The sequence below is a fragment of the Nomascus leucogenys genome, chromosome 7b, assembly GCF_006542625.1.
Source record: "Nomascus leucogenys isolate Asia chromosome 7b, Asia_NLE_v1, whole genome shotgun sequence".
NCBI classification, from domain to species: domain Eukaryota; kingdom Metazoa; phylum Chordata; class Mammalia; order Primates; family Hylobatidae; genus Nomascus; species Nomascus leucogenys.
In genome coordinates, this window is record NC_044387.1 from 77,492,242 (window position 1) to 77,519,860 (window position 27,619).

The window sequence follows — 27,619 nt, forward strand, 5'->3', positions numbered from 1 at the left end:
GGCCCTGAGTTCTTGGAGCCCATGCTATTTATTGGTGATCAAACAAAGAAACAGATGGTGAGGATGTGGGGTATCAAGGAAGCGGTGTATCAAGCAAATGAGCTAAAGCTGTGATGGTTTAGCATTTTCTTTGAAACATATGGCTACTTGAGATAACGGGAGTGCTAGAAGCAAAGAGCCAGCAAGTCTAGACACATTCCAAAGGCCTCGAGAGGTTTTAGACCCTGGACCCCAGACATGTTCCAAGACTCTTTTACATTATGTCAGATATGCAAGCCCTGCCTCAGCTTCTCTCCCAGCACTCAGCTTTTCTCCCAACATGGGGCAGTTACCCTCATGCTGTTCTTGTGATAGGGAGTTCTCATAAGATCTGATGGTTTTATAAGGGGCCTTTTCCCCTTTTGCTAGGCACTTCTTCCTGCCCCCATGTGAAGAAGGACATGTTTGCTTCCCCTTCCACCATGATTGTAAGTTTCCTGAGTCCTCCCCAGCCCTGCTGAACTGTGAGTCAATTAAACTTCTTTCCTTTATAAATTACCCAGTCTTGGGCAGTTCTTTATAGCCGCATGAGAATGGACTAATACAGTAAATTGGTACTGGGAATAGCGGGGTGCTGCTGTAAAGATACCCAAAAATGTGGAACCAATTTCGGAACTAGGTAACAGGCAGAGACTGGAACCATTTGGAGGGCTCAGAAGAAGACAGGAAAATCTGGGAACATTTGAAACTTCCTCAAGACATGGAGGGCTCAGAAGACAGGAAGATTTGAGAAAGTGTGGAAATTCTTAAAGACTTATTGAACGGCTTTGACCAAAATGTTGATAGTGATATGGACAATGGAGTCGAGGCTGAGGTGGTCTCAGATAGAGATAAGGAACTTGTTGGGAACCAGATTAAAGGTCACTCTTGCTATACTTTAGGAAAGAGACTGGAGGTTTTTTGCTCCTGCCCTAGAGATCTGTGGAACTTTGAACTTGAGAGAGATTATGTAGAGTATCTGGTGGAAGACATTTCTAAGCAGCAAAGCATTCAAGAGGTGACGGAATATAAGAGTTCGGAAAGTTTGCAGCCTGACAATGCAGTAGAAAAGAAAAACCTACTTTCTGAAGAGAAATTCAAGCCAGTTACAGCAATTTGCATAAGTAACAAGGAGCCAAATGCTAATCACCAAGACAATGGGAAAAATGTCTCCAGGGAATGTCAGAGACCTTCACAGCAGCCCTCCCACCACAGGCGTGGAGGCCTAGGAGGGAAAAATGGTTTTATGGGTCAGGCCCAGGGTCTCCATGCTGTTTGCAGCCTAGGGACTTAGTGCCCTGAATCCCAGCAGCTCCAGCCATGGCTAAAAGAGGTAGAGGTACAGCTCAGGCTGTTGCTTTTGAGAATGCAAGCCCCAAGCCATGGTAGCTTCTATGTAGTGTTGGTCCTGTGGGTGCACAGAAAACAAGAATTGAGGTTTGGGAATCTCACTTAGACTTTAGAGGATCTATGGAAACACTTGTATCTCCAGGCAGAAGTCTGCTGCAGGGGTGGAGCCCTCATGGAGAACCTTTGCTAGGTCAATGCAGAAGGGAATGTGGAGTTGAATCCCCTACAGAGAGTCCCCACTGGGGCACTGCCTAGTGGAGCTGTGAGAAGAGGGCCACTGTCCTCCAGACCCCAGAATTGTAGGTCCATTGACAGCTTGCACTGTGCACCTGGAAAAGCCACAGAAACTCAATGCTAGCCTTTGAAAGCAGCTGAGAGTGGGGCTGTACGCTGCAAAGCCACAGAGGCAGAGCTGACCAAGGCCATGGGGTGCCCAACAAGGCACCTCTTGCATCAGCATGATTGGAAAGTGAGGCATGGAGTCAAAGTGGTTCATTTTGGAATTTTACGATTTGACTGCCCCACTGGATTTTGGACTTACATGTTATATTACATGTTACATGCTATAGCCCCTATGTTTAGGCCAGTTTCTCCCATTTGGAATGGGTGTATTTAATCAATGCCTGTACCCCCATTGTATCTAGGAAGTAACTAACTTGCTTTTCATTTTACAGGCTCATAGGCAGAAGGGACTTGCCTTGTCTCAGATGAGACTTTGGACTTGGACTTTTGGGTTAATGCTTGAAAGAGTTAAGATTTTGGGGGACTGTGGGAAAGTGATGACTGTTTTGAAATGTGAGGACGTGAGATTTGGGAGGGGGGCCGGGGAGGAATGACATAATTTGGCTGTGTCCCCACCCAAATCATATCTTGAATTATAGTTCCCATAATCCCCACACATCATGGGAGTGACCGGATGGGAGGTAATTGGATCATGGCAGTGGTTGCCCTCATGATGTTCTCATGGTAGTGAGTGGGTTCTCACAAGATCTGATGGTTTTATAAGGGGCTTCTCCTTCTTTTGCTCAGCACTTCTCCTTCCTGCCAACATGTGAAGAAGGATGTGTTTGCTTCCCCTTCTGCCATGATTGTAAGTTTCCTGAAGCCTCTCCAGCCCTGTGGGACTGAGTAAATTAAACCTCTTTCCTTTATAAATTACCCAGTCTCAGGCAGTTTTTTTTTTGTTTTGTTTTTTTTTTTTTTTTTTTTTTTTGACAGGGTCTAACTCTGTCACCCAGGCTGGAGTGCAGTGGCACAATCTTGGCTCACTGCAACCTCCACCTCCCAGGTGCAAGCAATTCTCCCACTTCAGCCTCCCAAGTAACTGAGATTACAAGCACATGCTACCATGCCCAGCTCATTTTCTTTTTTTGGTAGAGACAAGGTTTTACCAAACTGGCCAAGCTGGTCTCAATCTCCTGACCTCTGGTGATCCACCTTTCTTGCGTTCCCAAAGTGCTAGGATTACAGGCATGAGCCACCACACCTGGCCTCAGGCAGTTCACTATAGCACCATGAGAATGGACTAATACACTAGCTAACTATCTGTGGTCATTTGATAAAAGAGTCTTAAATTAACTCTTCCTTGTATGAATCCCTATATGTTTCAATGTAAGCCTTTACCTATTCAGGAGAGTTATTCTATTATGGCATATCTGTAGCAGAATGATATGATTATTTCTAGATCTGATGCAATATTGGTCTCTCCTCTTCTCAGGTCCCATGTAAAATTTCCCTGTTCAACACGAAGAAGAAAGAGAAAGGCCATCTCTTCTATAACAGAATGGACATTTAACACTCTAAGTTATTCTTTGGTTTGTCTTCAGTATAAATGTTTATAATGTCAGCAATATTGAAATTGGTCATTTTGTTTCTCCCACAGCTTGTGCTCTGGGGCAAAAGATAATATATCTTTCAAATAAAAAGCATTGGGATGATTTAAAGGTTTTCTTTGCACACAAGTGCACAGGCAACCCTATTCCCATTCCTACCCAGAGTGATAACAAAGAAAAAAGTAGTGGTAATAGAGCAACATGCTTTCTATTAATCCATCAAGCAGAAAAAAAGTTAGCCAAGCTCTAAGTCTGAGAAAATATGTACCTCTAAAGTTTTATGTTTGAGAAATAACAAAGTATCTCCAACTAAAAAATAAGAAAATTCCTCCAAGGAGGGATTGCCTTCAATTTCTCCTTTAACATATTCTGCACGCTTCTATCAGCATTCTCTTCATAAAATATAGACCAGTACATGACCCTGTTCTGCAACAAAGCCATTTCTTCTGATAGCCTAAAAAGGGAAGTTCAAATCTCTCAGCATAGTAGTCAAGGTTATTCACAATTTGATCCTCTCTACCATTACACACCCACCACTTACCACACGTCCAAGGCATCTCAGGCTCCAGAGAAACACATCGTTCTCAAATTATTTTCTCTATCTCCAGTCTAACACTATTTGTAGTTCTCATTTATCTGTAACCCACCTGTTATTTTATTTTCAGTAACTGTTCCTGAGTATCCATTAGGTACTAGTCAGCTACTGACGTCTTGCCTATTCTTCAAGGCCCAGTATACATTACTTTCCCATATATCTCCTCATTATGACTAATCTTTCTATGCTTCAATACTTAGATTACTTCTTATTTAAAGCCACAGCACTGTAGCAGACACTATGTTTGCCTACACAACTACAATGCACCCTCCTCTTCTTCCTTAAAGCTTTGGTGATCTGTTTAGGTCACTGGTATGGTTCGAATGTTTGTGTCCTTGCCAAACTCGTATGTGAAATCCTAACCCCTAAGGTGATGGTATTTGAAGGTAGGGTATTTGGGAGGTGATTAGGTCATGAACGGGATCAGCAGTCTTATAGAAGAGGCCCATGTGAGATCCCTCGTCCATTTAACAATGGGAAGACACAGAGAGAAGACAGTCATCTTTGAACCAGGAAGCTGGTCCTCCATCGCCAGATACACAATCTGCTGGTGCCTTGATCTTGGCCTTCCCAGCATCCAGAACTGTGAGAAATAAAATTCTGTGCTTTATAAGCCACCCAGTTTATGGTTTGTTACAGCAGTCCAAACAGGATGAGACAGTAACCACCATGCATGTGCTCCAGCACAGATGGGCTCCTAAAGCAAGTCTTGGGGATATGTAATGAACACTTTAAGCCAATCTGCTTCCCCTTCCGCTTGCCAGCAGCTGAGGTAGGCATACCACAGAAAGGAACCATAGCATCTTCCACAACACCAGGCAAATGTTCTTAGCTGACCTTATAGTAGGGTTCCCACAACATATCTTAAAGAGGTACTGAATTTTTTGTTTGTTTGTTTATCCTGTCTTTTTCCTGCCATCATGAACAAGACTGAAATTGTGAATTACAGTCCAAAACCCAGTTACATATTCTCAGGAGTGGTAGTAACTGTGGTGAGAACCAAAACTAGCTTGGACAATAAGGACCAAAACCACCTACCCTACCCAGTTCACTGTTTACAGTAACTTATCTATTTTATTGTCTTCAGTAGACTCCAGGAGATTCTTGCCAAGGACAATAACTTTACTGTTCATTATAGGAACTTCCCAAAAGAACTGTTAACTCCTTCAACTGAAGCATCAACAGTTTACTACCTAATACTACTGAACTCCTGTCCTAAAAATCCTTGCCTTGCTATTTCTGCTTCTTCTAAACTATTATATCCTGATTCTTGCCCAATCCTAATCAAGTCCCCACACTGAAAAATTCATCTTAGACAAAACTCCAAATCAACAAAATCTGGTTTAGCTTTTCTTCCTCCAATTCACTATTAAACTTGTCAAGGTAAAATTTTCCATCAGCACAGAAAGCAAATAAACTCAGCTCTGTTTTCTCAACATAGTGTCATGGTGTCTTAGAAGCTAGCATTTAGTTAGTTAAATTGTTCTCAGTTATGTATTTGGCATAGGGCAAACATTGATTGGCTTTAGATATTTATAAGATCAGTGTGCACTTCTAAAGTAGTCATTAAAAACAGACATTGATGTACAGTCTAAATTAGTAGAAAAGAAAAATGGAATAAGAAAACAAGCTAAATGAATGCAAGAAAGGAAACTGAAGCAACAGAAAATGAGTACAAAATAAGGAATAGAATAGAATCCAAAATATCCATACAAACAATCAATGTACTAGATTAAATTCCACAGTGAAAATATGAAGATTTCTTTTGAAATTTTTTAATGCTACTCTAGTTCCTTTCTAGAGAGACAACTAAAACATACACAGACACACATACTAACATGACTGGACACATACTAACATGACTGGACACATACAAACAAGGACATAAGAAAGTTGAAAGTAAAAGAATGGAAAGAATGCCAGACAAAAATAACCAAAATTACTTGATGTTGCTACATTAACATTAGGCATAATATACTTCTTGAGGCTAAAACAAAAGATTAGTAACAATAAAGAATATTACATTTCTGAAATTGTATGCATCAGCTAACATAATTTTAAATGATATAAAGCTTTCAACAGACCAACAAGGTGAAATTTGCAAATATATGTAACCTCTATTAAAATAATTTAATGCAACTGTCTCAGAAATTGATATATCACAAAGAAAATATCAGAAAAGATACAGATGCTGTGCACAACTGCAAAAATTGATGTAATAGGAACATAAATACACTACTGCAAGAACATGCATTCTTTGAACAAAGAATATTTGAAAAAACTAAATATCTGAAGCAAATGAAGCAATTATTAAATTTCAAACAACCTAATTCTTTATTCAAAACACAATTAACTTAGAAATCTATAACTGCATTTTAAAAACTCATATATATATTAAAATTTAAAAATTGTTTCTATATAATCTATGCTTTAAAAGAAGAGAACAATAGATACTGTAAAAATTTTGAACTGGGCAGAATATAAAATACCACATTATCAAAATTGGCAGGGTGCATCTACAGAATATTTATAAAGAAATTATTAAGTTTATATGAGCAATTTAAAAATAAAACAATTAAAATAACATTCAACTTCAGAAGTTAGAAAGTACTTCATAACAGAATAAAGGACATAATGAATGAAAGAAAATAAATTTAAAAAAAAATATATATATATACAGAGAGAGAAGCTAGCCATGTGGAGAAAGAGTTGTGCTTTGTGGAAAATTATTCATAATTTCTGCTTTGAATAATTCCCTCCTGGCTATCTAATTCCAATTGTATCGGAGCTCAGCACCTTTCATTGCCTTTGAACTATTTTACAACTCAGTAAGGTATAAATGATTTATATCAAATAAAAATAATTATTGTCTATAGACATATAAATAAACTATGTCCAGTGGAAGTTTAATTGACTTCTCTCCCTCACTGTGGAAGAGGCCAATTTTGCCTCCATTTGCACATTTATTTCTATATTCCCAATCTATAATTGTGTCTGTTCTTTGAATTGTTATTAAACTGGTTATAACATCTGATTGACCCCTTTATTAATAAGTTAAATAAAACATTTAATACATGTTCACTTAAAATCTACAGAGAAGTCATAATTGTACCTTTTGAAAACATTATTCTTTAATAGTCATAACAGAGCCAAAATTTGTTTCTTTGAAAGAACAATGAATAAACCAAACCATAGGCAAGACTAAGTGAGGAAACAGAAAAGCAAAGCAAAATGAAGAGGAGTGAACACAAAACAATATTAGCAATAAAACAAAAGACATAAAGATGCAGCAGAAATTAAAATCTATTAAGGACACATTGTGAAAATACTAATGACAATACAACTGAAAACTTAAAAAAAAATGCCTAGAAAACATAAAATGAATAACTGTCTTTAAAAGTGGACTCATAAATGGATGCTAAAAAAATTGGGTGACAGACTGTCACAACAAGATTTGCATGTTTGTAAAGTATATCCCCATAAATCACATTAATTACAATGTGGAAAAACAAAGCACATCCACAACAGAGAAATCTGGTGGATAGTCATCAAACTCATGTCACTGATAATGCAAGAAAGTGACATTATAAGCAATCAGAAATACTTACAAAGAGCATTCTGGCCAATATATTTAAGCCGAATCTAATTATGAAGAAATATGCAGATAAATTAATATTGAGAGACCTAATTATGAAGAAATATTCAGATAAATTAATATTGAGAGACAGTTTGTAGAATGGTCAGGAATTGTTCAAAATATTGTCATGAAAGGTAAGAAAAGACAAGAAGCCTCTTTCAGACTAAAGAAGACGAAAGAGTTACAATAACCAAATGCAATTATAATGTTTTATTAGATCAAAAAGATGAAAAATGATTAAAAAACATTTGGGGATGATGGGAAACACTGGGTAAGAGTTTCATATTAATGTTAAATTTATTTCACATGATACTGGTACTGATGTTCGATGGGAAATATCCTTGTTCTTAAACAACACACAGTGGGTACAAAGTGTCATAATGTTGGCAGCTTACTTTTAAATTCAAAAGAAAAGAATAATAAAGATATTTTCCCTAAGGGGAAAGTGCTTCTTAGCAAAATAAAGATGAAGGAAAGTACTTCAAATGATAAAGTAAATTGAAGGAAAACAAAACATAAACCTTCATCAACCATCATACTCAATATTGACATGTTAACAGCAAACCCTTCAGTCCCAATGGCCGCAGATGGAACAATTTCAGCAAGAAAGTTAATAATGATAGATTTTGCTTATGACACAAATAATAAAATAAATATTATTAATTTTTACTAATATAAATGACAGAAGGAAGAAATGAAAAAAGGAAGGACAGACAAACCTTCTTTGCTGAAGAATTCCAAATAATATATGCATATACCCTTTAGGAGGTGGAGCATAATCAGTATCTCCTTGAGTGTGGGCTAGAGTTAGCGACATACATCCAAATAATAGAATATGAAAGGAAAATATATTACCGTAGCAGAGCAGAAGCCCAGCAGATACCACCATACATAAGTGATCAAAGCTAACATCATCACTAATAAGTAAGGCTGGTTGTATGTACCTCCTGATATGTTAAGGGCATATCACCTATTTGGAATTCTTCCACAAAACTTATAATCTCAGTGTAAGCATGACAAAACGTGTGAACAATCTAAACTGGGAGGACATTCTACAAAATACCTGACTGTACTCTTCAAAACTGTCTAGTCATGAGACACGAGGAAAGAGAAACAGTCACAGATTCTAGGTGACTAATGAGACATTACAACTAAATGCAACGAGTTTAATCTGAAAAAGATCCTGAAACAGAAAAAGGTGATAAACTGGAAAAACTGCTGACATCCAAATAAGACCTGTAGTTTAGTTAATAATACTGTATGAATATTGATTTCTTAGTTATGCAAATATGCCAAAGTTATGTAGGATGCTAACACTGGAGGAACCTGGGTTAAAAGTATACAAAACTCTCTGTACTATCTTTACATCTTGTAAATCTAAAGTTATTCCAAATCCTAAAGTTTAAGTTAAAACAAACAATAAAAGCAGGAAGAAGACAAAGGTATATACTAATTCAATCAACAACATAATAAGAGATAGAAAAGGAACAGTAAAAGATTCGGAAGGAAAAAATCTTTCTTCTCACAAACGATATCATCTTTTGCATAAATAAAATACAATTTCCACAACAACTGTCAAAATAAATGAAAAAGCTTAACAAGTTTTCTAGACATAAGATCAATACTAAAAAATTGATTGCATTTCTAAACACCAGCAATATACAGTTAGAAAATGTAGTGTCAAAAAAAGATTTTAGCAATAGCCTATTAGGAATCTAGAACTAACTCTAAATAATGGATGTGCAACATCATTATGAATAAAATTTTAAAACCATATAGACATTAAACAAGACTCCAATAAATGGAGCAATGTAAATAAAGTTCTCCATTTGTAAATAAAGCAATGTAAATAAAGGACAGAGTCATTATTACTGTGATGTCAGTTCTCTTCAAAATGATCTATACATTCAATGTTCTTACAATAAAAATAACAACAGTAGTTTTCAATGAACTTTACAACTATTTCTCAAGGTTGAAAACAGTAGCTTTCAATGAACTCTACAATCAATTTTTATACTAAAAAGCAAAACAGCCAGAATGCTCCAAAATGGGAATAAAACAAGGTGAGATTTGCTTATCACAAAGCTTCTAGAATGCTACAGCAGTTAAGACATGTCATTCAATTAAGAAAAACAAAATTGACCAAAGTAACAGAGCAGACTACATATAGAAACCCGATCTGCAAGCCAGCTGACTTTGCACTTCATTGGGGAAAAGAATGACTATTCAATAAATGATGCTGGCATACTATTGGATACCCTCCTGTAAAACCTCATACCACAAACATAAATAAATTCCAGATAAATAAAGAAAAATTAAAGGCAAAATTTAAATAGCCAAATAGATCAATACAAAAGGAGCAAAAGACATGAGCAGGCATGATAAAAAGGTAATATGAATGGCTGATAATGAATATAAAAATTTCTCAACCTTATTAGTAATCAGAAAAAATAAAACCAATGATAAGGTACAATTTCACACTTACCCATATTACAAGTTTTTAAAAGACAGATCAGAAGTTGGTGAGAATGCTGTGCAACAAAAATTTTTGTATATTGTTGGGAATTGTATAAACTGATAACTTTGAAAAAGCAATTTAACTCTACCTGGTAAAGCTGAAAATATAAATGTCTTAAAACACTGAAACCATTGCCAGAAAGTCTCAAAGTTTTATTGCTCCTTTGCACAAGGAGAACTGGAAAAAATTCAAACGTTCATCAAAGCAGAAGACACAAAAAAGGTTGATTATTTCTATGATGAAATGTTATACATCAAAGACAACAAATGATCTAATAAGCTATCTGCCTCAATATGAACTAATTTTAAAAGCATAATTTTTTTTAGTTTTGCCCGTTCTGAAACATATGTTAAATCATAAAAGAAAGCACATAGTATTACTCCATTGATACATATTTCAAAACAGCCAAGGAATTAACTATTTTTGTAAGATCACACATAGAGAAATATGTACTTCTTATAAAATTATAGAGAAAATCAGGAGAATGAGTAACAAAATTTAGGACAATGATCATATTTGCAGTGACAAGAAGAAGGTGTAATCAGGAAGGAATACGGGTAGTGGGTGTCACATGGCTCTCTTGGTGTTGACCTGTGGGAATTGGAACTCTGGGAGAAAGCACAAGAAAGTGCTAATAATACTCCAGTGACTGCCACTTTTGTAATGAAGTCCTTTGTCTCTGACCCAGAAGTCTCTTGTCTTCCATTAGCATCCACAAAAGGGATAGGATTACTTACTACTTTGCAAGTAGGGCAAAATCTTACACCCCTTGTAATTTTTGACAAGACTATGTTTACATATATAAAAAAGACAAGAGGTGCAGTACAGCATGATGAAAAACTGCCTAAATAGGTGTTAGGAAAAATGGGTTTAGCATTTGTTTAGGTACAAAATCTGAATGAGATCTAGGGCATCTGCTTTACTCCTCCGGTCGTCTCTAAAGATAATCAGGGTAGCTTCTAGTTCTCAAAGTCTAAAATTATAGATGTAAGGAAAAAAAACAACATGAAATGCACAGTCACAGAAAGAACAAATGTGAAGAATATGTAACTATGTAAATGCTAAAGATAAAAACTGTGATGACAGCAAGTACAAAGTTTATTTCATTTGTACTGAAATATTTATCTGTAATATACCATGAGATGAAAATTCTCTTTTAACTTGTATATCAAAGAGAAAACAAAAAATCCAGTGAAGAAGTTCAAGTAAAATATTTTCATGTTATACAAATGTCATTGAAGTGAAAAATCTTTAGTAAGACCACCCAACCTTGACAAGTGTATTCATATGGGATTCACAGAGTAATATTTGTATGACATACAGTAGGTGGTCTTTTGCGTGGGTGAAATACTCCAGCTGACTTTGGTTCATGAATGCTTCTAGGATAATTATGATGAATTCCTACCTGGCAAGGCATAACGTTAGCCTAAATATCTAATGCTGCTTTCTGAACTATATTTCTTCTTTGTGATGTAATATTCAAACTTCTTAGTCCTGTGCATGTGTATGTATCCAGGTAATATGTACCCGTGGACAGAGCTTTTTCTTTCAGTAGCTTATCATTTATTTTATTGATTTGGCAATGAGGAAGGTCAAATATAAGATTTTTAGCACTAACCGCAACTTAGGTTTTCTAGCACAACTACATTCCTTTATACAGCTTTGTATTCTCTATTTCTTATTTTAAATGGTTTTAGTCCATATATGCTTTTTACCATAAATTATATTAAATAATTTTAGAAGTAGGTAGAAAACAATGACTTTGTATGCACAATGTGTCTTCCGATTTTAAATGAAGACTTCAAATAAAACATAGCTTCAATAAGGCTGGAAGTTTCTTAGATCATCAGAAAAATAAAACAAAAGATGTCATTTAAAATCAGATCATCAAAATTAAGCAATTTGAAAGACTTCAACAGTTGTTACATTGTTGGGATTTCAAGTATGATCACTTACTTGCATATGTCATCTTCTGGGTCTTCAAGCCCAAATCTTTCATCAAAGGTAAGTTGTATCCATACATTTTCCTCTACTGCTACTAATCTCCATACCAAGACCGTATTTCTTGGATAAGTATGAGGAAACCTTGGGCTGTGAATACTTCCATTAGTAGACACAGCAATAATTCTCTCATGCTGAGGATCTTGTACTCCTAAAGCAAAAACATAGACATAGACATACATTTAGATTTCAAAAATTATAGGTATCAAAGCAAGTGTTTATTATTCACACTTTACCTCAGACAAGTGCTGAGTGTGTTTTGTATGATATATGCCAAATACCACTCTTTCCAGAACTGATCCAGAAAAAAGATTATTTTATCATTATTGAATAAAAACCTGTTTCATATTTATACTTGAAAAAACATAGCAAATTACTCTTTTAAGGAATTTAATTACTGAAATGTCAACTACAAACTCTTTTGGAGTCCTAAAATCACAATAAAGCTGAGTTAAGATTCAAATTTCTGGGAAGTTATCAAATATGAGACATTTTAGAATAAAAATAAACTAGATATAATTCTATTTTAAAAAATACAAATAATGATTTCAATTCTCTAACTTAAAAATAAAAGCTACAGAGCTACAGTCAACTAATTATTCAAAGATTTGCATTAATTTTATATATGGCAAAATAAGAAGGGTATTAAGATAGTTGAAGAAAGTGAAATGTGAGGATAAAAGAGGCAGAAGTGGATTAGTAGAAAAGACTGTTTTCACCTTTTCTCACTGATCTTTGAAATGTCAATTAGCATACCATACCACACACTATTTATAGCTTCTAACCTCTTTTTATTACCATTGCTTTAGGAACTGAGCTGGCAAAACATTCTTAGTAACAGCTCATTATTTGGACCCATAACTTCTGGGAAAAACAAAAAAGGTATGCAATACAAGTTCAGAGCTTCACATGAACTGGAATTACTAAATAACTTCAAATCTTAAATGACTCTGAAAAGTAAAGCAAGATCAAAATAATGGCCTCAATTTCTTGTTACAGGGATCTATTGGCAGTACATGAAAATATTAAAATATAAAAAATGTTGCAGGACTTCTCAATGCATGAATACACAAATATGAATTCTAAATCTCCAAGGGCAGAGTATAGTACAAAATGGCTTCCAAGTTTATTAGGCAATATTTTTCACATTTATGAAATGCTAAAATATACTGTTAATAATATCTCTCTTCCTTTTTATTAAAATGTTGGGGACAGAATTGAGGGAAAGGGCAAGTTAGCACTGCTGAGAAAAGAAATATTCCTATACCTAACCAGTTGAGAGTTAATAATGAGATGAAACCCACAATTGAGAAGTTATAAAATAAGCAGTCATTGAACCACTCCAAAAAATGTAAGAACTAGGCTAGTTATAGGCTCCGGGTCATAAAAATCCATGTAAGGGCCATTGTGGTGGCTCACGCCTGTAAGCCCAGCACTTTGGGAGGCCGAGGCGCGTGGATCACGAGGTCAGGAGATTGAGACCACGGTGAAACCCCGTCTCTACTAAAAATACAAAAAATTATCCAGGCGTGGTGGCAGGCGCCTGTAGCCCAGCTACTCGGGAGGCTGAGGCAGGAGAATGGCGTGAACCCCGAAGGCGGAGCTTGCAGTGAGCGGAGATCGCGCCACTGCACTCCAGCCTGGGCGACAGAGAGAGACTCCGTCTCAAAAAAAAAAAAAAAAAAATCCGTGTAAGGATGCCAACTTCCAATGAGAAAACAAACAAACAAAAAAAAACTTTTAAATATCCCTTATTAAATTTCTAATACTATTTTATTTTAAAAAAAGTAAAAGCCTTAGACTGGACATTGAACATATGAAGTGATGTGCATGATAGGATATCTGACAATTTTATAGTGCAACTTTTATATATTCATAATATCACAACAGTCTTTAGCAATGCCTCATTGGTATTCATAATTTGGAGATATGCTGCACAACACTGAACACTGTATTTGCAGTAAGATCATGGAGAGATTACCATTACTTTATAAGCACCATTATTCATTCATTTGCCCCTCAACATCCACTGTCTTATATATACTTAATTACTCTCCAAAATAAGGTAAGTATCATTGTATTCACTGCCTTTTGGATATGTGCCATCAAGCTGTGTAAGGGAGTTTACTAAGTCCTATGAAATGACGACATTTTAGATTAAACCCTACATTTTTCTTCTTTCTTCCTTTTCTCTTTGTATTATAGTTTTCTGCCATTTCCTCCTCTTCATTTATTTCACTTCCAGAAACCTAAGTCCCTTTCCACCAACCTATTCCCTGTCTCTCTACTCAATATCTTAAAGTCTGTATCTTCTTTTATCTTCGCACCAGTGATCTCACTTCCTTTATGATAGGTAGAATTCTAAAATGATCTCCAAGTGTCTCTCATCCTTTCATAATCCTCTCCTTGAGTGTGTGAAATCTAACGGGATATTACTCCCATGATTAGGTTAGTTGACTTTGAGTTAATCATATTTGGGTGGGTCTAACTTTATCAAGTGAGTCCACAAGATAAACTGGGTCCTTTCTAAACCCAGAGAAATTTCAAAATGTGAGAGATACTTCAACAGGAGGCTGATTCTTTATTTCTGGCTTTGAAAATGCAGGAAGCCATGTGCCAATGGATGTGGGAAACCTCTGGAAGCTGAGAACAGTCTAAGAATGACAGCCAGCAAGGAAATGAACACCTCAGTTCTAAAAGATTGAGGACCCTGGTCAGCTTGGAAGCAGGCTGTTCTCCGCAGCCTCCAGAAAGGAGTCTAGTCTGGACTCCTCTGCTCACCTTTATCTGAACCTTCTAAGACCCTGAACAAGAATCCAGTCACGTGGTGCCTGGAATTCTAACTGACAGAACTGAAGTTGATAAAGGATACTTTAAACTGTTAAATTTGTAGAAATTTCTTACATAATATTAGAAAACTAATACACTTTCTATCGCACACAAAGCTGTTTGAATTATGGGTATTTCTTTTTGCTCACAATTGTCAGCACTAATTACAGTAACTGCAGCTACTTTTCATTTAGTATTTATGTTAATCAAAATATGTTAACATTATTTCACATTAATAAAATACAATTTAAGAATGTTGCTCTAGGAAACTTCCTGAAAGACACAATGTTAAGGGTTGTGTATTAGTTAGACTATGATTCATGTTAAAGAACAACCTGTTTAATCCTAAACTACCCCAAATAATTGTAACATTTTATTTATGAGATATAATTAAATAACTGAATGCTACCAATCTTCTCAGTGCTTAAATTTTTCCTCAGCAGTAAGCACCCTATACAGAACATGTTTCCTCTTAATAGATGCTAATATTTGATACTGCTATTGGCTGTAATAATGTATATATATAATAATCAACACCTTTTCTACACATATTATTTAGCACAAGTGCATCTCCAAGAATACAGAAGGAACTATAAAGTTAGATGAATTATCTACATAGACAAATTTTATTAAGAAAATAATGCTCGGCCCAGGCAGTGTGGCTCCTGTCTGTAATCCCAGCATTTTGGGAGACAGAGGCAGGTGGATCCCTTAAGCTCAGGAGTTTGAGACCAGCCTGGGCAACATGGTGAAACCTTGTCTCTAGAAAAAATACAAAAATTAGCTGGACATGGTGGCATGTGCCTTCAGTCCCAGCTACTTGGGAGGCTGAAGTGGAAGGATCGCTTAAGCCCAGGAGGTTGAGGCTACAGTGAGCTGTGATGGCACCACTGAACTCCAGCCTTGGTGACAGAGCAAGACCTTGCCTCAAAAATAAAAAAGCAAAACATTAAAAAGAAAGTAATAATCATAAACTCCTGAAACTTAAATTCATTAACTATTTGCAAATATTTCTTTCAAAAATGAGTTTCTCCCTATTGTCCAAAGTTTCTTCCGATAATCTACATATTTCAGAGGTACTTATAGTAATTTATATCAATAGTCCTTCTCATTTTGGCAACTAGTATTCTCAACGAATTATTTTTTACAATCAGATTTATTAAAACCTAGCATCTACCCTATTTTGCTTCAAAACAAATGCCTTTTATCCAAGGCATTCATTACAAATATAGCAGTGTTTGGCATATAATTGAGAACGATACATGGCTATTAAAAGATCTGAATTCTATTTTTATATCTTCAGTCATAAAGCGCATGGCTAAAATATATATACTTAAGTTTGTGTTTACATCTTTTTTTTTCCTTTATAATTCACTATTCAATTAGACTATAATTAAACATAATTTAAAGACTGAAAATCTGGGCCTTATTTGTGGTAAAAAAAAAAAAAAAAAAAAGTAAATTTTCTTTTAAGTTAAATTGCTGCTCCCAAAAAATTCATCTTGAAATGCAAGGAGGTTTGCCACCAAACACTTATGATTTGCAGATGACTGTCAAAGCTTTATGTAAATCCCAAGCAACTAGGCCTATAATCAGACGAAGAAAGAAAAAGAAGCAACAAACATTAAGTTTACCAAATTAAGACACTGTGCTTATCTTCTGTTGTTTTAACAGTCATTTTTTTTGAACATATAACTTTACTAGTATTTTAGGGATGAGAAAAGTACCCACTTCAGAATGTTTTATTGAACATTTGCTTTTCCTATATCCAACAGACAGTATACTCAAACAACCAAAAAAATAAAACAAACATTTATAGTCAAATCACTAAAATATTTATCACGTGATCCTTGAATACTTGTATACTTTAACAAGAATCAATCTTGTACATCTTAGATAATGAGCTTAACATGAAAAATGAAAATATGTACAAATACTACATTTTAAAAATTATAATTATAGACAATTTCAGATTACCATACCCAACCCCTCTTAAGGTAGAGGTACTGGAAACTAAAATGAATAAAAAAATTTAAAAAGGAAAAGAAGAGAGATTAATGATGTAAATACTGTAAAATTGTTGACTATATGTGTATATATGCAGTTCAGTTATATGGAATCACTATATATCTGTAAGTAGCCAGTTTAACACTTAAAATCAAAGCAATTCTATAATGTTTACCATGCATTACATACTCTTGGTTCCTTTAAAAAAATATTTATTGTGGGTGAAAGGAGGTGGTAGTAAGAGAATCATAAAATGCAATTCAAAGTATAATCCCTCAAAATTCTACACTATTAATAAAGTTAACACTAACGAGGAAGTTTCTGGATAACAAACAACTCCTAAAAAATCATCCATGTCTTTATGCTAATGTTTTACATCGATTTTAGCAGAAAAGAAACGTTAGATTAAAATTAGGTAAAAAGAAGTAGGTCTCTAATCTTGGTTTAGTTTAGCAGTTGTGGATTCTGCTCCTCTGTTTCACGTAGGCAAGACTATAGGACCATGTCACCAGTAAACAGATCGGCCCCACGGATGTCCTGTGACATTTTGGATGTGTTTGCTTGCGAATATGTGTTATTTTCAAACTACGTAAAAATACATTTCTCTTAGAGTGAGATGCATGTATTTCCCATTCTTACTCTATAAATTGATAATACACACATTCATCCATTTAATTTGTGCTTTGCTATGCTCACTGTTTTTTTCACCTTTGATAATTTTTCTATATCCTAATGTTGCTAGTTTGTGGATATAGCTATTTCTGCATCTGCTTTCAATCTCCTTAATTCTCAACTAACAAAATTCACTTTTTTTTTTTTTTTTGAGAGGGAGTCTCCTGTCGCCCAGGCTGGAGTGCAGGGGCGCGATCTCGGCTCACTGCAAGCTCCGCCTCCCGGGTTCACGCCATTCTTCTGCTTCAGCCTCCCGAGTAGCTGGGACTACAGGCGCCCGCCACCGCACCCAGCTAATTTTTTTGCATTTTTAGTAGAGACGGGGTTTCACCGTGGTCTCGATCTCCTGACCTTGTGATCCACCTGCCTTGGCCACAAAATTCACTTTTAACAACTGTTAGTGAAAATCATTGACATACAGATAGATAGATAGATAGATAGATAGATAGATAGATAGATAGACAGACAGACAGATAGATAGTTTCACTGGCTCCATGAGCTGGTGTGTTTTTGCCTAGGAAATCCAGAGTAACTTCATCCTAATCTTATTTGATTCTGTAGAGAGAAGGTATACTTGAGGTCCACAGAGCAAACAAATCTCTCTCCACCAATTTCAAACTATATAGAATTACTCCATTTGCATGCTTAATATTTTAAATTCTATTAATATAAAAGTATAATGATGGGCTAGAGGGAAAACCGACTCTAGTTTCTGCTTTATCATCATTTCCCATATTTTTAAGACAATAGCACAATGAAACAATCAACAAAGCTAGTGTTGGTTACCTCCAACTATTTGCCAATTACACAAATAAATATTCACCAAGGAAAAGTAAAAAAACTGATTGCTATATTCAGTAAACCATGGAACTACTACAATTATTTAGAATATGTCCAGTTGTGGCTCTTGAGCTTATCCCAGAAGACAGTTAATCACTTTATTCCGGAAGTTAAGAAATAACCAAAAATTATATATTAAGAACCCGTTATGTTTCAAGTACTTCTACAGGTGCTTAAAAATGAAGCTCTGTCCTCTTCATGCGATAACCTCTAGGGTTGTAATTTGGTTTCATTCCTAGACCAGCTATACTAGAAAACGAGCCAGTTTCAGATGTTACCTCTTTTGGAAGGCAATAATTGATTCCTGGTGTACACTCCCTTTAGGAGTGAATATTTTAATCATAATGTATGGATTCACTTTTCTACCACACTAAAATTCCTAGAAGGTCAGCTGTATTTATTGAAGCCCATAACCTGTTCCTGGCACATGGCACCACCTAATACCTATTGACACTCTAAAGAAACTTGACATTAAGCAAATGTGGCAGAAAACAATTTTACATATTACTTCAACAATTCATCCTTTACTCCTGAACTTCCACACGCTGTATAAGATAAATATAATATGATTTACAATTTATAGACCCTAATAAAGTCCCTTAGTTTACATTTGATGTCTTACTCAAAGTTCATCCGTAATAACCTACAAACATATTTCAGCAGAAAGTGATAGGACTTAGAGTATGCATTATTGAGATTTGCCATTTTCTTAATGTACCTACTTATTTTGGAAAAAGAACACATTTTATAATGTACCACACCTTGAGAATGCCACAGTTATAGTCATTATTTTATCTAAACTGTAAAATATGATCCATTTGATAATAAAATCTGTTATTTTAGGCAAGCCCCTTGATATCTGAGGGTTTTTTTTTTTTGATAAACTGGAGATAATCACAGGTTGATTTAAAGTTCAAATGAAATGATATTTGTATGAAATAATTACAAATCAGTATATAAGTACATGGAAAAACACTGGCCATCATATTCTGTTTAACTCAAATATTTTGTTTAACTCAAATAGAAGGAGAGAGAAAATTTACCCACACATACTAGGTTTCCTGATGTCATCAAAAAGAAGACATATGTAAGATATAACACATCATTGGTCATCTGTATAAGCCTTCTGATTTTACGAACATCAAATTGATTAAGCAAGGAGCAGTGATTTTTAGATAGTGATTTCAAATTTCTGATTTCTTTCTACAGCTTAATTAAAGGAGGAAAAGGAGCAACTTTGTAGAAATTTTACCATTTCTTTGACTTGATGCTGTCTTTAAAAAACACTTTGAAATTCTCATGAATCTAATAAGAAGTACAGAAACTCAACCACTAGCCTCTTGTCTATGAGCTTTGGTAAGAAATGGGGGCCTGTGTTCAGGAAGTACACAGCAAAGCTTCCATATGCAATGAAGAAATGTTAATATAGCGAGCATCTTCTCATCATCCCTCAACACCACTATGAAGTAGCCACTGAATAAAGGTTGAACTGACCCTAGCCAGAAGTATTCCTGGAAAATCAATATAAGCCCATTTCCCTTACTGTGTGGATCACTCAGATAGGCCAATCAGAGTAAATACAATGGCTTTTTCCCAAAAGTTGGGGAGAAGACAATTTTAGGTATAGAAGAGAGATTTCGAACTCCTGCACCCATTTAGCCATCATAATGGATTCTAGCCTAATGAAAAAGTTGATGCATAAAAGTGGGCAGATATACGGTAGTATTGAAAAATGTAGCTAGATCCCATTTCAAATCACACAATAAAATCACCGCAACTCTAGGTTTCTCAGTGTTGTGAATAAATAAACAACTTTTATTATTAAGCCAATAAGAGTTAGAACTTTCTATACTTACAGCCAAAATAATTATATGGTGAATATATGTTTGGGTTTATCTGGAATAGCCTTATTTAAGTCTGTTATCCTGGTGCGATTATTATTATGAGTGCCACTATTTCTGCCCTTGAAAATATCCCAATTTGCATCATAAAAGACTCAGCAGAGAGGATCTATAAAATTTTTCTGGCACTGAAGCATGTGATACAGAAATGTTCATAATTTGACAACATGTTATTTTTGCCTTAAGGTAAAGGTAAAAAAAAATCTTATTTTTGTTCTATACAATGGGATATGACATTTTAAAATGAAGGCTCAATTATGGAAGAAAAATAAGCAATAATCTTCTTACCTATTATGAAATAGGATAAATGGCCAAGTATATAAACACAGAATCTCCTCAAAGCCTTTATTACATACCAATTAGTAATGAATATAATTGCATACACACAAATTGCACACCCCACTTAGTGAAACATGTTTGGCAATACTATAATTTTTTTATTCTGTTAAATTGTACATTAAAGAGGCCAAAACCAGAATGTGGAAGAAAAAAAATTAGGAGTAATTCATATTACAAAAGAAGCATTCACCTTAAAGGTTCACTATTGATTTTTTAAATATGTAATCAACTCTTTTATTGAATTAAAATTAGAAAGTTCACATAAAATATTAGGCACTCTAAAATATTTGAAGCAGAATAATACATTTACACCTAATAATACTGTTGTGGCAAAAACTGGCTAATGTGGTTAACCACAAATTCACATTATATATCCTTTAAACAAACAACTTTAAGGAAAATATTTTCAATAAAGAATTTCATCTGTTTTGGAGACTAAGCATCTGTTAATTTTCTACCTGTGTTGGACATATAATTTACAACATTCAGAGCAGAATTTACAAGCAATTTAAAATATGGAAAGTAGCTACCTATTACTTTGTGAGCATACAACATCTAAATAAAGTACTGACATTTTGACAGGAAGACGTTTAAAATTTACCAACGAAAGTAACAACAAAAAGATAACCAAAACAAATTTACTATTTCATAGAAAAAAATGCAAATAAGCCCATCAGTTTATGCTTTTAATGAATATTTAAAAGATACTTAAAATTCTCTTTTTAAGCTCTGAATTGAGCAAAACAAATGAATTTTAAAAAATAAAATAGAAACATTCATTTTAGTCTTACTATATTCAGATTAATACATTAATGCTGAAAATGAGACTTTACTGCTTCCTGTTACATTTAGCATTTTAGCTTCAAAAGTGAATGCATATAATGTATATGTGATGAACCTATGATTTTCTTAGGAATGCTAATTGAGGGCAAGAAAAATACTAAATTAGGTCACTTCTATACAAATCATGTCCTTCTATCTTATGTGATTAAATAATGTCAATAAGTGATAAAGTGTTTACAATTACATACATGATATTTGAAATTTAGAAGTTATATTTGTAGCAAGATGTTTGGTTTCAGCAGTAATTTCACATAACTCTATCAGGAATAAATAAAGGGCAATTATCCTGGGACATGATTGCCCCTCACAGACTAAGTTTAAACAAAATATGCTCGTGAATGTCCTATCCATTCAGCCCTGCTAGAAAAATTACCTCCCTACCCCACGCTCCTAACCTGTAACCATTTTTGTCAATCTTAAAGTGATGTAAAAATACGAAAAATATAAACATTAGGTTTTTAAATAAATTAAAACCATAAATTAATAAGAAAGCTTGGATAGTTTGTGGGAAGACAGGTTGCTTAAATTTTATTTCTCAAAGCAAAGACATTTTTAATACCAATGAGAATACCCAATTGTGCTGTTATTCCACCTCAGCACACATTATTTTTTCATCTAGCTGGCCTATAAAAAAAAAGAGTGAAAAGCTTAAACATGAAGATTTTAAGTATCCTTTATTCTAGAATTCGCTTGACTATAACAACTAGCAAAATTCTTCAGCAACAGCTAGCTTTATGACAACAGCTTTCAAATTGATCTGAAGATCAAGGGACAGTGGGACTAAAAGAGGAGCTGAAACAGAATGGAATAGATTCGAGAAGACGTATGCTTTTATTCAAAATAGGGACTGAACTGACTTTATGGGGCTCACCAAAAGTTCTGTTAGCAAGGTGAAATTATTCTGTAACACCCCATTATCACTAGTTCCTTCAACATTATTGAAAAATACCTACTTCCTTGTCTTCTGATCTCAGGGCCAACTCTGAAGAGTTATCTGTCAGACTGGACAGACTGGACATTGTCAGATGCCACAAGAAGATCTGAGTGTCCTCCTTTATGGCATTTGCACTGTTTATGTGAGTGTAATCCCCTACCCAGCAAATGGACCGGCTGCATTCATGACCTTCGAGCAAGTGAACAGAGATGTTAGAATACCATTTCCTTGACAATTCTTTTCCATGAAATCTAATTCTGTAGTTGAAAACTCTCCACTATGTTCCTTATAAATCCATCCATCCCTCTAAAAGAAATGTTCCACTATCTAAAGAAAGAAAGCAAAGATATGAACAAACACCTGACACGGCGTGCGGAGGAGAAGACTAATCGGGAAAAAAATGAACAAATTATACTTATTTAATTGCAGCAATAGTAATAATACTAATTATGTTGACAAATGTCTTTTACTTCTTTTCTCAAGTGTAGATATGGCTTTTTAAAGAAATATATGCATAATGCATAATGTAAGACAAAATATAAAGCTATTTAAAATATATGATTTAAACTTAAAGATCTATTACTGCACAACCACATAAACCCTCAAAGCATTTTTTATAGCAGTTATCATACTGCAACTTTTGATCACAGTGAAAAGTAAACCAAGGAAATTTCAAGATTTTTGAGGGAGAAGCAAAATATCAATTTTAAAAAGAACTGATATAATTATTACTGGTCAATTAACAAGAAACTTATTTAGTTCTTTCTGCCCAATTAAAATAATTATAAACAGTCAATGAAAAAATATAATAAACAACAGAATAATAAATTCAATTTTGAGAAACATACTTCTACTCTTTCTAAATGATGGTAATAAAAATAATTTGCCAGGTAAAATTATCTCTAACATGTCAGAGAATATACAGAAGTGAGAATGTAGACATTTTTGCAGTTTAAAGATTATTAGGAATATGAGTGAAAACAGTTAAGAGGGCATTGGAATGACTACATGGAAACTTACTAAGTGCAAAGACAGAAAGTACTCCCATTATGAAAGGAAGGCATTCACATCCACACTTGCTCATGTTGAAGAATCAGGTAAGAGTATTGTACTACCTAAACAAATTCTCTTGCTCTAATATGGTTCATTGTATCAACCTTAATTACATGAAAGTACAACAGAGTTTCTAATAAGAAAAGTTTAAAAATTCAGAGTAAATAAAAATATACGTTTTGCTTACCTTTTAAATGTTCTTTCTCCTCTTTTCTATGCCAGTCCAGATGCTTGGATATAGTTCCTCCCTGCCAGTAGATGGAGATAGTAAAATTGAGTCTTTTGGTGACCTCGAATCCTAATCTAGGTGGTTCAGAATCTTCAATTTCAGATTTTGGAAGTTAAAAAAAATTTGAATGATTGGAAAGACACATAAGCTTGTAAAAATGACTATCTGAGTCAGTCAATGAACTTTTATTCATGGACATTTGTACTAGTCTTTAAGGGAGTGGGTCTTGGCTGGCATAGAAAAAAATAAAAGAAAGAGCATTATTTGGAATAAAAGAAAGAGCATTATTTATTCTCGTGACTCTTCATTCTTCCCAGATCTTGCTCATTAACTCAACTAATAGCTATTGAGTATCTACTCAAAATTGAAGGTTACTAGCCAGACACTTTCATATACATTATCTTTTAATGCTTTTAGTAACCCTGCAAAGTAGCAATTATTATCCCTTAACATCTTGTCCCAGAAACTACATATTTAAAAGTTCCATATGGTAAGGTGACTCTTGCTTGCCAAGGTTTTGTAGTCCTCCCAATGGTGAGTTAAAGACTTCTCAGATTAAGGCAGAATAAGTTTCTTCTTGCTATTGATAAAGGGACCTTGAAGTTAGAAACTCATTTGCTAGTGTAAAAATTGGTTTTGTTTTCCTTTGTTTCAAATTAATACAAGTCCTCCAATAGCTTTCCAGGAAGAAATTTTAAAAGCAAAGGTGCAACCATTTTATAGAAATAAAATAAATCCTCTGAAATAAAAACAGGATTCACGAATAGAGCCGCACAGAAGTGTTTGAGAATTGCACACTTAAGATCAAATTAATAGGGAAGAACATTAAAATCTGTGACTGCTGATAATGACTTACAGAAATGATAAAATTATTTTCATTTTCAAAGCTAATAGAAAGGCATGAGGTACCTCTTGAAGATGATAAAGAGAATAAACTGAAGAACATTCAAAATTGAACACTGATGAAACTACAAAATAATTCTTCCATTTTTTCACTCAGTTTAGTAAACCCATTGAATTTTAATTCAATGAAATATATCTCTTATCCTTATCATAGGCAAAGTCAAAGTTTTAATATTGCTTGTTGTCACGGTCTGTGAGTTGATTTCAACACAGCACACTTTGGGAGAATGGACATTACACAAATAATCCAAAAAACACCAATGCTAATTGTTTAAGATTGATACGATAAAAATAAAACTACTCTATTTTATAGAGTCACCTTAATGACCTTGCCCAAATGAATACAAACATATTTATCTCTCTCTCTCTCTTTTTTTTTTTTTTTTGGTCACCCAGGCTGAGTGCAGTCTCTGCTCACTGCAACCTCTGCTGCCCAGGTTCAAGCAATTCTCCTGTCTCAGCCTCCGTAGTAGCTGGGATTACAGGCACCTGCCACCGCGCCTGGCCAGTTTTTGTAGTTTTAATAGAGACGGGGGTTTCACCATCTTGGCCACGCTGGTCTTGAACCCCTGACCTCATGATCCATCCACCTCAGTCTCCCAAAGTACTTGGATTATAGGCCTGAGCCACCACAACCGGCCTATATATGTCTTTATAGTTCTTACAATGATTTTCCGATTACAAAAAACCTTCTCATACATAAGTTTTTACCAGCTAAAACAACAAATAAAAACTAATTGTATCATGCACACTTAATTCTTATGAAAACAGAATTAGTTGTCACAATAAATAGGGGTCATCGTATAATATCTTGTCTAAACAATACATTTTTGAGAATAAAAGAGAGTGATGTTATTATGTCAGACTAACAGACATAAACTGTGAATATCCTCAGAAAAATTGGACGCTATATTTTTCCTGACAACATAAACCTTCAATACAAATCTTTTGAGTCTAAATACTATTTCCTTTCCACTATATTACACTACTCCAGGAAAAATTTCAACCTGGATGTTTGTGTGATTAATTCACAAGTGTATATTTTCCTATTGCCTCTTTATTCAACTCAGCCCACTGAGTGTAACTTTTTCTTTGTTTTCATAAACTTGCCACTAGCTGTTATATTTACAGTACTTTATCTTAAAATAGGTAAAACAACAAAACAGTAACAATTCTAATAACTTTAATAACTGACATGAGCCTAATAATGGTTTTACTGCTTTTCAGTGGGTTATTTGTGGGGTGTTTCTAATATTACCAATGAAGTAAGAGACAACTTTACCAATTATTAATGATTTGCTGGATTCTGGCTTCACTCCACTGCTTGAATCAGTAGGGTTAACATTAATTCTACTTCAAATTATAAATACACTTCCTGAATTTGATACTCTTAAAAAGTGGTAAATTTCATATTAACTTAAAGAAGACAAGAGATCATTTCAAATGTGTTTACTGATTAGGGTTAAAAATATGAAAAACTGAATCTTTATTAAACATTTCACATCCTTCACAATGAATTCAAGTTTCACATATATATTCATTTAATTATTTGATTACTTAGTTTTTAAAGTATCTGTGCATAATTTAATTAATAAAATCACTTTTTTTGCCAAAGCTTCTGTTTGTTTCTTGTTTTTTTGTTGTTGTTGTTTTGTTTTGGTTTAGTTCATTTGTTTGTTTGTTTTAACTACTGTATCTCCTAATGCATAGCACAGTGCCTCACACATAATAGACACTCAATAAATATTTTGCTGACTGGCTAAACTGCCTAAGAAAAAAGTTTATATTTCACCTGCAAACATATTTACAAATAAAATTTGGTGGATAAAAAGGGTAACATAAGGGTTAGTTTCTGAACTATCATTGCTTACTGAAGGCCACTGTGTTAAGAATTGACTGAGATCCCCCATATTCTACAAAAAGACACCAGCGACTGATTACTGTGTCATAAAATCTGTTTCTATGGAATAGAGTTATATTAAATTCATACTTGGAATTAATTCACCATGATATATGAGATCTCTGAAATAAAACTAGCAACTTCAAAAAAGTATCATATACATGAAGAAATTATTTTTTCCTTTCTGAAGTCAAAAGTCAAATATTGTTTTTTAAAAAAATGCCATTTTCTTGGCTTGACTTGGGAAAAACGTGTATACTAATCATTAACAAATTTGAGATTTTCTCTTCACAATTCCCCTCCTCACCACAATTCCAAGATAAAACCTTGTTTTAGATGGCCTTTTTCTGTGCTAGATGTGGGGTTTGAAAGGTAATGTTTAGAACTGATGTTCTGGTGTTGTGGTATGGCAGTACAATATAGTAGCACCATTATGATAAAGAGCATGACAGTAAGGATGACCTAGACAGAAGAATATAATGATGAAGAAAGTTTTGAGACAAAAACAAACCTTAACATGATTTGCTAAATAATGTCTATAATCCTCTGTTCCTTTATAATTGCTCCAATTATAAAACTAGCCTTCAAAATTCTTCAAGTATGTTAAACTTCTGAACCAACTACTTAAACACCAAAGTTATGTTTGCTCCTTTTAAACCAATGGCTTGAGAAAGTTTTGAGAATCTGATGAAAGGTATGGATGGTCAAATCAGAAAATTATATATCTGTACAATCTAAAATTATATACACTCTCAGCATTCACACAATAGAATATAATGTCAAAACATTCACCAGACCCCTAGAAGCCATCTATGAACCACTTTTATCTATGAAATCAAGGTTAAGAACCCTTTCTCCAAAAATAACTTTTTAATTATGAAGCAAAACAACGGATACATTTTTCACTTTAGGATTAGAAGATACACGTGTGCATACACAAACACACACACACACACACGCAGATACAAACACATACACAAAGTGGTCCAGCATGAACACAGGGATATCATTTCACATACTTCCAATGTAACTCTATAAAATTAGTTGATATACTGTCAGGAAAAACATATAGCCAATGTGTAATTTAGAACAATCTAGGAATTCTTTATATTACATAATTTTAAAAAATATTAACTTTTCTGGAGAAATTTAAAAAGCTTTTGATCAGAAAATGTATATAGAAAAGAATATAGTAGGTAACTCAATTGCACATCCTTA

General features: G+C 34.3%; 1 protein-coding gene across 3 annotated transcripts in view; it reads right to left on the minus strand.

Annotated features, from left to right (window-relative positions):
* PDGFC (platelet derived growth factor C) overlaps window positions 1-27,619 on the minus strand; it is a 216,225-nt gene that overhangs the window by 79,450 nt on the left and 109,156 nt on the right. For 2 of the 3 annotated variants that reach the window (XM_003257886.4, XM_030816267.1), the window contains exon 2: window positions 11,907-12,102. In XM_003257886.4, coding sequence (XP_003257934.1) covers window positions 11,907-12,102 — 196 coding nt within the window. Of the gene's footprint in view, window positions 1-11,906; window positions 12,103-23,556; window positions 23,616-27,619 lie in introns of those variants that run through there. The other variant, XM_030816268.1, reaches the window with a different exon arrangement.